General features: G+C 40.3%; 1 protein-coding gene across 2 annotated transcripts in view; it reads left to right on the plus strand.

The window, feature by feature from the left end:
- DNAJC12 (DnaJ heat shock protein family (Hsp40) member C12) overlaps positions 1-13,117 on the plus strand; it is a 35,621-nt gene extending 22,504 nt beyond the window's left edge. The window contains exons 3-5 of one of the 2 annotated variants that reach the window (XM_004777823.2): positions 76-215; positions 4,380-4,584; positions 12,578-13,117. In XM_004777823.2, coding sequence (XP_004777880.1) covers positions 76-215; positions 4,380-4,584; positions 12,578-12,672 — 440 coding nt within the window. In that variant the 3' untranslated portion in view covers positions 12,673-13,117. The remainder of the gene's footprint in view (positions 1-75; positions 216-4,379; positions 4,585-12,577) is intronic. The other variant, XM_013048622.2, reaches the window with a different exon arrangement.
- The last annotated feature ends 531 nt before the right edge of the window (positions 13,118-13,648 follow it).

Here is a 13,648-nt window from a genome sequence, read left to right on the forward strand (position 1 = left end):
GTGAGATCCCTTTGCTTGGGAGTTTAAAATAACTCCTTCAAGAGAGAAGTGCTCAACTTTTGATCTGTTTTCCAGTGGAGACTTTTCAGAAACTGCAGAAGGCAAAGGATGTTCTGACAAATACAGAGAGTCGTGCCCGTTATGACCACTGGCGCAGGAGCCAGATGTCGATGCCATTCCAGCAGTGGGAAGCTTTGAGTGACTCGGTGAAAACGGTGGGTTTCTCTTTGAGCCTGAATCTCAGGCTGCCCGTGGATTAGACTCACGTAGTAGCTTAAAAAGTCAATAGGCAGGAGGGAGAAGACCAAGAAGCTGATAGAATACGGATATGACTCCGTGTCCACAAACCCTATGGAGGGGAATTCAATGGATCAGTGCCAGAAGAGCTGATGACTGTGATTGTCACTCTGCTTGGCTGTTTGATTCCATATCTATACTCCTCACTGGCATTTATTGTTTTATACATTCTTTTTTTTTTTTAAGAATTTATTTATTTGACAGAGAGAGAGACAGAGACCACAAGTAGGCAGAGAGGCAGGCAGAGAGAGAGAGGGGGAAGCAGACTCCCCACCAAGCAGAGAGCCCGATGTAGGGCTCGATCCCAGGACCCCTAGATCATGACCTGGGCCGAAGGCAGAGGCTTAACCCACTGAGCCACCCAGGTGCCCTGTTTTATACGTTCTGACAACTGTGCTTCTCAAGTGGTTCATATAATACTCCTGAATTTTGAACTAGTGCAAATTCATCTCTTCCATCCTTTTAGTTCTTTTCGTAAGGCTTATAAATTCTATAAAAAACAGAGCCTGATTAGTTAAAGAAAGCTGTAAATTATTTTAAATTTATTCTTGTTACAAATTCTGGTGAAAGAGTCATTGTATTGATGTAGAGAGACTTTAAATCATTGCGTTCTCTTTCTTCATGCTATTAAAAAAACTAAATATAAAAGTCATCACCATAATTGCTGAGTTAGACACTTACTTTGTTCTTACATTTGCATTTATATATATATTTCAATATATAAAAATTATATTTATTTAAATATATGTTTAGGAGGGGAGGGGCAGAGGGAGAGAGAAAGAATCTTAAGCAGGCTCCATGCCTAGCGTAGAGCCGAAGGGGGGCTTGATGTCACAACCATGAGATCATGACCTGAGCTAAAATCAAGTCACACACTGACTGAGCCACCCAGGCGCCCCAACAGAGAAACTATGACTTGGGCTTGCTGCATGATCTCAGAGTCCTGATGCTGAGCCTGGCCATGAACCCTGAGCCCCAGGTGGAACCCTGGGTGGAGCCCCCACATCAGACTCAGCACTCAGTGGGGAGTCTGCTTCTCCCTTTCTTTCTGCTTGTCCTCTTGCTCATGCTCTCTCTCTCTCAAATAAACAAAACCTTTAGAAAAAAGAGTTAATAGGCACACATTTTTGGTGAATTGATTGTTTGACAAATTGATCCCTTCTGGGAAGGCTCTTTGGGCTCTTTGGTTACCCTCACGTGGATCTGTTTGTCCACTGATTGTTCTTGGGTTCCTGGGCTTGGTGAGGTGTCCTTGGGGTGAGTCCAGTTGGCTACAAATGAAAGGGGAAGCTTCCTACTATGCCCGTTTGGTTACCCTTTCCCCAGGAAACAGTGTGTAATTCAGTACCTTCTGGGCCTGTTCAGAAAACAGTCTGTCCTAAATGAATGTTATCCAAGAGCTTGTCAAAGATCACCTAGGCAAGTAAAAAATTTACTCATGTTGATCCAGAATAAAAACAGCTAGTCAATATTGAATAGCTATTTAGCTTATCCATGGCTCACGTAAATCAATTAATTTTTTTCTATTTGTCTATTTCTTTTCTTTTCTTTTTTAAAGATTTTATTTATTTATTTTTTGTCAGAGAGAGAGAGGGAGAGAGAGAGAGCGAGAAAGCACAGGCAGACAGAGTGGCAGCCAGAGGCAGAGGGAGAAGCAGGCTCCCTGCCGAGCAAGGAGCCAGATATGGGACTTGATCCTAGATGCTGGGATCATGACCTGAGCCGAAGGCAGCTGCTTAGCCACCTGAGCCATCCAGGCGTCCCTCTGTTTGTCTATTTAATATTTACTGGCATATAGGCACAATTTTTTATTATTAAACAAGGTTAGAATTAAATGAAATTACTTACTTTATTTATTTTAAAGATTTTATTTATTTGAGAGAGAGAGAGAGAGAGTGCACGAGCCAGGGGGAGGGGCAGAGGGAAGAGGAAGAAGCAGGCTCCCCGAGGAGCAGGGAGCCGGATTTGGGACTGGATAACAGGACCCTGGAATCAAGACTGGAGCTGAGGGCAGATGTTTAAGCCACCCTGGTGCCCGAAGGTCCAGAATTTTAAAAATGACTTCCTAGGGGAAAAAAACACATTAAAGAAAGCTGATAAACAAGTTAATGGAGAAGGTAAGAATAAACAACATACCAATTTCATAGACTATAGGACAGTGGCCTTTGCACCCAGGCTTGGTGTCTGTTTAGCATTGGTTCACCCACTGCACACAGTGAGTTTTTTGGTCTGGTGCATTTCATTATTTTGCTGCACAGACTGTCCTTTTCCTAATGTCCCTCTTAGTCTCTATCAACGACTATCATTTGATATTTATGCTGATGATCCTTCTATTGAACTGAGTCATTCCACACTAGTATCCTTGATGTTAAATGTTGTTCTGCCCAGTTAATATCTTAGGGGAGCTGAGAAATACGCTCTGTGAGCACAGAAATGAGGCCTAATTGTGTCCCAGCAAACCAGGCTGCCTAGCATCGCTCTTACATTAGTCCTTTGATTGAAGTGCAAAATATGAGAGGCACCCGAATTTGTGGTTAGATACCGTTTGGATTTTTCCCCTGTTTATTTCTTTAATTGGGATCAGCAAATATAGGGGCCTGATGTTAAAATATTTTATTCTTATAAAGTGGATGGATGAACAAAACTATTATCTCAGGATATCTTTGGCATCCATCAAAGCATTTACTGTAGGTAAGTCATTAATCCTCAATGCCATCTAAGGGAAATAGACACTTTTATCCTGAGAAGGAAGTACTGAGGCCTGGAGTAAATTCACTGTACAGGACACTTAACAGACTTGTGATGTTGAAGGACCACATTTTCAGCTCTCTGGGCCCTGAATTCTTGAATTTCTTATTTTCTATTTTTCACTAACCTTCCTGATATCCCTTCCCTGATGGATAAAACCACTGGAAAGCCTCTTCCACTCTGTGCACCTGCAGAAAAAGGAAGAAACCAAACTAAACAACAACAGACCCAAACCAACCAAAACAAAAGCAGATTTTTTGCACCAGCTAAGGCCACTGTCCCTTTTAAAAATTAACATTGAAAAAATATTTTATTTATTTATTTGAGAGAAAGAGCATGAGCTGGGGGGAAGGACAGAAGAAGAGGGATAAGCAGGCTCTCCACTGAGCAGAGTCAACTCAAGTGACTCAAGGCTCGATCCCAGGACCCCGAGATCATGATCTGAGCTGAAGCCAGTTGCTTAATGGACTGAGCCACCCAGGTGCCCCTAAAATTAATATTTTAAGAAAAGATTTCTTTTTTTTTGAAATTTATCTATTTTATTTTGCTTATTTATTTTTAAACGATTTTATTTATTTATTTGACAGAGAAAGAGAGTTCACAAGTAGGCAGAGAGGTAGGCAGAGAGAGAGGAGGAAGCAGGCTCCATTCTGAGCAGAGAGCCCCATGCAGGGGTCGATCCCAGGACCCTGAGATCACGACCTGAGCCGAAGGCAGAGGCTTAACCCACTGAGCCACCCAGGCGTCCCTATTTATTTTAGAAAGAGAGATGGGGTAGGGTCAGAGAGAGAGAATCCTCAGCAGGTTTCCACTAAGTGCAGAGCTGTATGCAGGACGCAGTCTCACGACCTTGAGATCTGAGATCATGACTTGAGCTGAAACCAGGAGTCAGACACCCAACCTACTGAGCCACCCAGGTGCCCCTTAAAGATTTTTTATTTTTAGGTAATCTCTTCACCACATTGGGGCTCAAACTTATAACCCCTAGGTCAAGAGTTGCATGCTCTACTGTCTGAGCCAGCCAAGTTTCCCATCTTTTTCGGTTCCTCCCTTCTTTTCTTCCTTCCTTCCCTCCTTTCTTCCACCTCCCCCCCCCCCCTTTCTCTTTAAGTAAGCTCTGGGCCAACCTGGGGCTCAAATCCACCACCCTGAGATAGTCACCTGTTCCACTGACTGAACCAGTCAGGTACCTCAAAATTTACATTTTTATTTTGAAATAAAAAATACAGAAAAATTCTTAATATTAGGTCAAGTTTTACCACACATCGAACTTTAAATACAGAATACTATATAATACTGATTTTATGTTTTGTGTCTACTTTTAATTAATGTAGTCAATGCACTGGGCTGTCAGAGGTAAAAAAGATCTGATGCTGGAAGAATCTGACCAGCCTCATACTGACAAGATTGAAAATGAGGAATGGAACAAGCAAGGAGAAATAAAGAAAGAGGAACTGGGTTCAACCACAGAGAAAATGGAGCAAAAAGAATCCCAGTCCTTGGAGAAGTCATTCTGGCCACAAAATCCCGATTCTCCAAGTAAGTCAAGTTATGTAGCTTTGCAGAACAAAGAAGATCTGAAATTAAAGGGCTTGGTTTGGGACACCTGGCTGGCTTAGTGGGTTAAAGCCTCTGCCTTTGGCTCAGGTCCTGATCTCAGGGTCCTGGGATCGAGCCTCGCATCAGGCTCCCTGCTCATCAGGGCTCTGGCTTCCCCCTTTCTCTCTGCATGCCTGTCTGCCTACTTGTGATCTGTCTGTCAATAAGTAAATAAAATCTTTAAAGGGCTTGGTTTATACTGCGTTTATTCTCAACCTCTTCCAACTAAACAGTAGTGCCAAATTGAAGGATTACTTTATCACCTTAAAAGATACTTACTTAGCACTGACACAGACACTGGAAGACACATTCCCCAATACATTCCTTGCAAGGGAAATTTGGGGCATTTCTGGGAGTGTCTTGTGCTAGACTGAAATAACACTGCCATTTATTGGGTGTTTACTGTGTATAGAAATGTTCTTTATGTGCATTACTTTACATGGATTATCTTGTCTTATGTTTAATTCATAGACAATTTATTTACTCCTCACTACAAACTTGTGAGGCGGGCACCATATTGCTCATTTTACAGATGAGAAACCTGACGTCCAGGGAGGTTGAGTGATTTTTCCCAAAGCTCTCCAGCTTGTGTGTATCAAGTGGGGGACTGAACGAAGGCAACTTGGCTTCAGAGTCTGAAGGCATTGCACTACCTTGAGAAGGTACATCTGGAAGTAGCTCTGGAGACATTCTGTGTGATAGACAGCTCCACTGAAGCAGGGCATTATAGAGATTAAGTTCCCAAGCTACACTACCTAGCTCTACCACTTGTGATCTGTATTACTTGGTAAAAGTGACTTAACTTCTCTAGATTTCAGTTTCCTCCTCTATAAAATCAAGATCTTGACGGTACCTTCTCATAGAATTATCATGAGGATTAAATGAGATTCATGCAAAATGCTTATCAGTGATTCGCCTACCCAGCCGGTCTTGGGTTAATGTCAGCTATTGTGATCATTTCTTTGTGTTTCCAGCCATTCCACTGTGTTGATCTTGTATAGGTGTGTTTTGTACACACACCGTCATTGTCCTTCAGAGTCTTGCTAGGCTCTCAGGGTTGTGATTCAGCATATCTTTAGAATTTAACCTTTAAACCAAAGGCTCCTGAAAGTCCTTGAATCCTTGAATATTTACTGAAGGAAAGAAGATAATTAGTTTGTGGTGAATTACAGTCTTTCTAGAAATAGTCACTTGAAATCTCCCTTTGGGGAGAACTTCTACATGCTCATTACCTGAAAGAATAAAGATTTTTAGGGTGCAATTCAGGTGTCTGTGCTGGTTACTCAAGATATCCTTTCGTGGAGTCCACATATCGATTGCATCAGCCTCATATCTGGGCATGGTTATAATGTAACAAGCTGATCAAAGCAGAAGACCCAATTTCAGAAAAAACAGTGTTTTAGGTAAATACACACATACCAATAGAGACCTACGCACAGGCACACACAGGTAAACATACAAATGTTTCTTTACTCAGCCCAGAGTATTCAGATCTGTGCTTCCTGAACCCCTGGGTCCTCCCTCTGCCACTCTGTTTAAGATTCAGACCTAGTCTGAATTCACTGGGGCCCGCGAGGGGGGCGGGGAATGGTGGGGGAGGGACATCTGATCACTTCAGAGCCTCAGGCTTGAGGCTGGAATCCCTTGCATCAGATTCTAGGAAATTTTCTCTTCCTTTAAAACACTACTTATTTGTGGGGCACCTGGGTGGCTCAGAGGGTTAAGCCTCTGCCTTCGGCTCAGGTCATGATCTGGGGAGCCTGCTTCCCCCTCTCTCTCTGCCTGCTGCTCTGCCTTCTTGTGATCACTCAAGAATTAAATAAATAAAATCTTTGAAAAAAAATCACTTATTTAGATATTTTTTAAATACCCCAAATTAATAGGAGTTTTTTTTTATTAGAGAATTCAAAGAAGCACATATAGATAGTGACTTGGTATCTTACCCCAGGTTCCCATCATTCTCTGCTTCTGTTTCCTGAGTAACCAATGCAGATGCCCAGGTGTGTCTCCTTTCATATTGTCCTCTATGCTAATACAAGCCTGAAGAAATACATGTTCACTTGTGAGTGCTTTAAAAATAATGGTGTTATACTGCTACACAGTGCCTAGAGCGCAAAGTCTGGAATCAGATCCTTGCTTTTCCACAGATGAGTTGTATGACCTTGTTCAAGCAAGTTAATAACCCCTCTGTATCTGTGTTTTCTTATTATATGGCCAGAACCTTAGTGTCTATGTCATATGGTTTTCTTGAATAATAAATAAATTATGTAAAATATTTAGAGGTACCTGGTAGGTGCTTTTTTTGGTGTTAGCTTTTATTATTATGGGGCTTCTCCTTAGACTCTTACATTTAGAATTAACTCATCCTTTTACTTTTTTTTTTATTATGTCCTTTTAAACAGCAGATAAGGATTCCACATGATAGATATATTATAATTTACTCAGAATAAATTGTGATGTCAGGTTTTTTTTTGTAATCCTATTTTATTATTATTAATTTTCAAATTCCAGTGTAATTAACATACAGTGTTATGTTAGTCCCGGGTATGTAGTACAGTCTGATATCAGTTTTGATGCCTTCCCATGGTAAAGTATATTCTCTTATGATGATGGAGGGATGAAAGGTGGGGGGAGCAGTGAGAGGAGGGTCACTGTTCTGAGAAGCTGTTGTTAGAGAATAAGAATTACGAAATTTTACTCAAGGCCACATTTACCATTTCTTAATGCTTTTTAAGAGATTATTGGCTGTAGGGGTGCCTGGGTGGCTCAGTGGGTTAAGCCTCTGCCTTCGGCTCAGGTCATGATCTCAGGGTGCTGGGATCGAGCCCCACATCGGGCTCTCTGCTCAGCAGGGAGCCTGTTTCTGCCTCTCTTTCTGCCTGCCCCTCTGCCTACTTGTGATCTCCCCGTCAGAGAAATAAATTTAAAAAAAAAAAAGAGAGAGAGAGAGAGAGATTATTGGCTGTAAAGAGTAGCACCGTAAAGTTGGAGTTTGATATACCAAAGTGCAGTTGTATGATTATTTGTACCTTTATTTTACTGCAGCGTAAATTTCTGTAACAGCCACACTTAAGAAATATTCATGTCTGCTTTACCGAGTCCAGAGTCACTTCTCACCTACTTTTTCAGCATATTCATTAATTCCTTCAAGCAGTGATTCATATTTACTTCGGAGTTTGCCTTTTGATGCCTCTTCTGTGATGGCCATCTGTCAAATAGTCCCCATCCTGTTCTGACTCTTCACTGCAACCAGGAAATATGGAGCACAGCCCCCGAAAACTGGTGTGTGAGACAGTCTCACTTTTCCTTTCTTCCACTTAAATATGCAATAAATATGGCTTCTGATCAATGCCATTCTCGAATAAAATGGTTTATGTAATGTTCTGGAATTAAAGAAAAAAGATCTTATGTAGCCGATGTGTGCTGCTCTGGACATCTCTGGACATCTGCCTGCCCACTGCTCACTCTGTGGTTTCTATCAGAGGGTGTTCTCTGGCGGTTGAGCCAGCGTGGCAATAAGTGCCAGGGAATAAACACCTTTGGATTAGCCATGGATATTGATGAATGTGAGTGGGAGGCTCCTTTACTTCTCAAACTGAGAGAACTCTGTGGGGGTTTTTATACTGTCTTCCAGGGCTCTCTAGTGCAATCAAGCCCTGGTTGCCCAGGGTAGCAATCTGCCTGATAACGTACCTGATAACTTGGTTCCTTTCCCTATTTTCTTACCAGGACATCCCTGAATCAGCTTTCAGATTAACCACTTATTGACCCTGGTGCAATCAGAAGAGCATGCAACTCTTTTTTTTTTTAAAGATTTTATTTATTTATTTGAGAGAGCGAGAGCTTGAACATGTGAATGTGAGCTGGAGGGAAGGGCAGACTGAGAGAGAGAAGCAGACTCCCCACTGAGCAGGGAGCCTAACTTGATCCCAGAACCCTGGGATCATGACCTGAGCCAAAGGCAGATGCTTAACTAACTGAGCCACCCAGGTGCCCCAGCATGCAGCTCTTAATCTTGGGGTGTGGAGCCTACTCAAAAACAAACAACAAATGAGCTACTTACATTGGAATTCTTGTTTGGGGCTCTATTTCTATTGGAACCCAAGCTAGAAAACACCTTTTTCAAACTGTAAAATAACAAGTATATTTATAGTAGAAATGTGAGAAATGTGGTCAAGCAAAAGGTAGAAAACACAAACTTGTAATCTTAGCACCTAGAAATGTATCTATTATTGATCTTTTGGTGTATTTATATATATGTTAGTATACCTAAAATTAAGAGGACCATACTGTACATGTTGTGTGTGTGTGTGTGTGTGTGTATTTCAATCACAGGTTGTCATAAATTTCCTTTTGCTTTTTCCTGAAAAGAAAATTCTTAAATTTGTTTTCTCTGATAATTCTAAAGAGAGTACAAACAGATCGTTTTCTTAAACGACCACTGTCAACTGTTCTGTGTGTATTTTTCTGATTAAATATTTAGATAATATTTTAAGATATCAATGGAAGCATATTTTGTATATTATTCTGTAAGCTTTTTTTTTTTTTTTTAAGATTTTATTTGTCAGAGAGAGAGAGAGAGAGGGAGCAGCAGGCAGAGGGAGAAGCAGACTGCCCACTGAACAAGGACCCCTATGTGGGACTCCATCCCAGGGCCTGAGCTGAAGGCAGACATTTATTGATTGAGCCACCCAGGCATCCCTATAAACTGTTTTTTTAAAATTGTTTTTAATTTATTTAACAGAGAGAGATCACAAGTAGGCAGAGAGGCAGGCAGAGAGAGAGGGGAAGCAGGCTCCCTAATGAGCAAAGAGCCCGATGCGGGGCTCGATCCCAGGACCCTGAGACCATGACCTGAGCTGAAGGCAGAGGCTTAACCCACTGAGCCACACAGGCACTCCTATAAACTGTTTTCTAACTATCTGTCAGTGATATGAGAATTTTTCTATGACCAAAAATATTAAAAAATTGTTAATGACTATATCAAACACTTTTTAAAATATTTTATTTATTTATCTGACAAAGATCACAAGTAGGCAGAGAGGCAGGCAGAGAGAGAGGAGGAAGCAGGCTCCCCACTGAGCAGAGAGCCCGATGCAGGGCTTGATCCCAGGACCCTGGGATCATGACCCGAGCCAAAGGCAGAGGCTTTAACCCACTGAGTCAGGCGCCCCAATATATCAAACACTTTTAACCAACTTTCCATTGCTGAAGATTTAGATTGTTTCTTGATTTTTAAAAACATTTATAAATCATGATAAATATCCTTATGGTTAAATCCTTGAGAACATCTGCGATTATTTCCTTAGGATAAATTTCTAGAAGTAGAATTATTGAGTTAAAATTTACACATTTTAATGAGTTTGATAAATTTTGCCAAATTGCCTATGGCAGATTTTTTGCCAATTTACCTTCCTTCTAGTAGAGAAGGAAAATGACCTTTTATGTAATTTTTAACAAAGTTGTTTAGAATTAAAGAAATCTTATTATTGTGGAATAAATTATTTGTTTTTCCAGAGATCCTTTACCATTGACCTTTTACTTTGGCAGCTATTTGAAAGTTGTTTCCAATTTCTTTGCAAATGAACTCCCAAATTCCCACCACTGGAGATATCTATAAATATTCTTTTATTGTTAATCATTTAAGCACAGAATGTCCTTTCATCCATGTAAACTAATTCTTGTTGATAAGAAGTCAAAAGTTGGCTCTACAAATCAAGAAGAGAAAGATCAATATTCCAAAAGTAAAAGGGCGGGAAACTTTATAAATAGGCAGTTTAAGGCAGAAAATATAGCAGCTTTTAAACATATAAAAATATTTCATCTCATTGTAATTAGTGAAATGATAACTTCTCTTAATGTATGCTTCTGTGAATCAGTGAGACATAGGATCAACCACTCGGTAAAAAAAAAATGAGCAGATAATTCATAGAACCGAAAATACACAAATAACCTTGGAACATATGAAGAGATGCTTTAACTCACTCATACCAAGAGAAAGGCAAATTAGAACTGCACCGTTTGGTACTCTGCCTGGCAAAGTTTACTAAGTTTGTTAATGTGGTGTTAATGATGGTGTAGGAAAATCAGCTGCTGCTGGGTCAAGCTTTATGAAGAACTGTCTGGCAGTGTCTGTTAATAACAAACTGCAAATGCACAATGACTTTGACCCAGCCATCCCACTTCCACAAATTTTATCCTACAGATCACCCATGTGCAAAATGACATGTGTGCCATGTTATTCACTGCAGAATAGCAAATAAATGCATTGTGTTTTTGTTTATCATAAATAGAATACTCATCCACTGTAAGAGAGAACGGGAAAGCTCTTTATATATAAAGAGCAACCATACATTAATGCCTGGATGGCTCATTGGGTTAAACCGCTGCCTTCGGCTCAGGTCATGATCCTGGGATTGAGAAAGGAAGGGTTCCTTGCTCACCAGGGAGCCTGCTTCTCTCTCTGCCTCTGCCTGCCACTCCCCTTGCTTGTGCTCTCTTTCTCCCTGATAAATTTTAAAAAAAAAAAAAAAAGAAGAAGAAGAAGAGCAACCACCAAGGTATATTAGAAACAGAAAGTCAAAAGGAGACTAGTGGGCCATCTGTTAGCATTTAGGATAAAGAAGGGGTGGGAAGGTGGGTTGGAGGATGTATGCATGTATTTGCTTGTATATACGTGGACTATCTCTGGAAGGATAGGCGGCAGCTGGTAACAAATTTGTCTACTGGGAACATCAGAGGAGAGGAAGGAGAAGACTTTTGGAGTAAATCTTTGTGCCTTTTGAATTTTAGCCATGTGAATATACTGCCTACTTGAAAAATAAATAACAATTTTAAATAGACAAAAATCAAAATAGATAAAGAGAAAAAGAAATTTGGGATCTATACCTCATTTTACTGTTTTGTGACCACACAGAAGTCCCCCCTTTTCTTTCGGAGTGGGGTCTCCCCATATATAATATATAAATAAATGAATATTTAATATCAAATATTCACAAGGGCTTTATAGAAAAATTAGCTGGGTAAGGAGACAGGGAGGGACGGAGGTTGGGGCTGGGTACTATTTGCATCAAGTGGTCAGGTAAGGAAGCTGCTTAGAAATCCAGAATTGGGGTGCCTAGGTTGCTCAGTCGTTAATGGTCTGCCTTAAGCTCAGGTCATGATCCCAGGGTGCTGGGATCCAGTCCTGCATCAGGCTCCCTGCTCAGTGGGAAGTCTGCTTTTCCCTCTCCCACTACCCTTGCTTGTGTTCCCTTTCTCCTGTATCTCTCTCTGTCAAATAAATAAATAAAATCTTAAAAAAAAAAATCCAGAATCTCAGTCTCTACTCCAGACATCCAGAATCAGAATCTCCAGTATAACAAGATCTCTAGATAATGACTATGCATATGGAAGTTTGAGACACCCTGGTCTAGCTAATTCCTACTCATGGTCACTTTGAATGTGACTTCCTTCTAGAAGTCTTTTCTCACTTTACCTCCTTTATTCTGCCAAGTCCACACTGAATGACTTTCTCTGGTCTCCCATTCTCCTATGTGTTTCCCTCCATATATATATATATATATATTTTTTTTTTTTTTCCACATCAATAGTTTTCTGGATTCTTATGTGACCCCCATCAGGAGACAGGCACTGCTGTCTCATGGTACTCAGCACAGAGGCTGGCAATATGTAATAGTTGCTCAAAAAATGTTTCTTTACAAATGAATAAATGAATGGGTGCACCAGGCCAAATCAAAGTGTGTGTGTATGGAAAAAAGAACTCGAATGTCTACTTAAGATAATCAGTTTCTATAAGATATTGGTAATCCATATTAAAGACTTACTTACATTTCATTTATTGCAGTGAAATCTTATCAGCAAGCCATTTTTGCCATGACACAGTTTTCTTTTGCTACCTCTCTGATTTTAAAAACTCTTCTGTGCTTTAAAGGTTTTTCAGATGGGAACTCTTGGCACCTTCGTTTCCGCTGGTCTGGGGATGCTCCATCAGAACTCCTGAGGAAATTCAGAAACTACGAAATATGAAAAGTTCCTGCTCAATTGGAGAAAGAGAAAGCAAGACCATTTCCTGTGTTGCCAACAAGGCTTTGTTTAAATCTTATAAATGTTACGTTTCTCTGTCATTTTTGTGAATCGCTCAGTACTGATTGGTTCCTCCATCCTTTAAACCCATTCAATCACAATGTGTTTTTTAAATGAGAAAAGCTTCAGACTAGTTTCTTTCAATATTTGAATACATTAAAGCTCTTAGATCCAAAGTTAGCTTGTATGGTGTGTATTTTCCTGTTAATGTTACTTGTAGAACTCTGTTTTAAAAAGCTATCTCTGTATTTAAATAATTCATTGATATACCATAATCTCTCTTAGTGCTGGTTGTATAAGAAATGTTTTCTGACTCTTGACTTAAAATGAAACGTGAAATTACTTGTCTAAATCCCATAGAGTGAAATAAATCACTTCCCAAAATTCACAATGAATTTGTAATTTAATTGTATTTTGAAAATAACTTGATTATCTATTTCTTTCTTTTTTTTTTTTTTGAGATTTTGTTTATTTATTTTAGAGAGAGAAATCATAAATAGGCAGAGAGGCTCCCTGTTGAGCATAGAGCCCGATACGGGGCTTGATCCCAGGACCCTGAGACCACAACCTGCACCAAAGGCAGAGGTTTAACCCACTGAGCCACCCAGGCGCCCCTGATTAGCTATTTCTATTTTAATGTTTATAAAATTAAAATGTTATTTATTTGAGAAGATATGTTTTGGGAGGAGAGGCAAGATGGCAGAGAAGTAGGAGACCCTGTTTCAGCCGGTCTTCTAAAGTGAGCTAATTAGCTACCAGAACACTCTCAACACCCATGAAACCAGCCTGAGATGTAGGATTATACACTTCTGGATCTCTATGGGGGCAGAAGACGCCAGTGGAGAGGTAAAGCAGATTGGGAACAATTGGACTGATATCAGAGGATAAATGGAAGGGGGAGGGAGCCACCAGAAGCAAC

This window comes from Mustela putorius, unplaced genomic scaffold (assembly GCF_011764305.1).
Source record: "Mustela putorius furo isolate JIRA1106 unplaced genomic scaffold, ASM1176430v1.1 tig00003949_pilon_pilon_pilon, whole genome shotgun sequence".
NCBI classification, from domain to species: domain Eukaryota; kingdom Metazoa; phylum Chordata; class Mammalia; order Carnivora; family Mustelidae; genus Mustela; species Mustela putorius.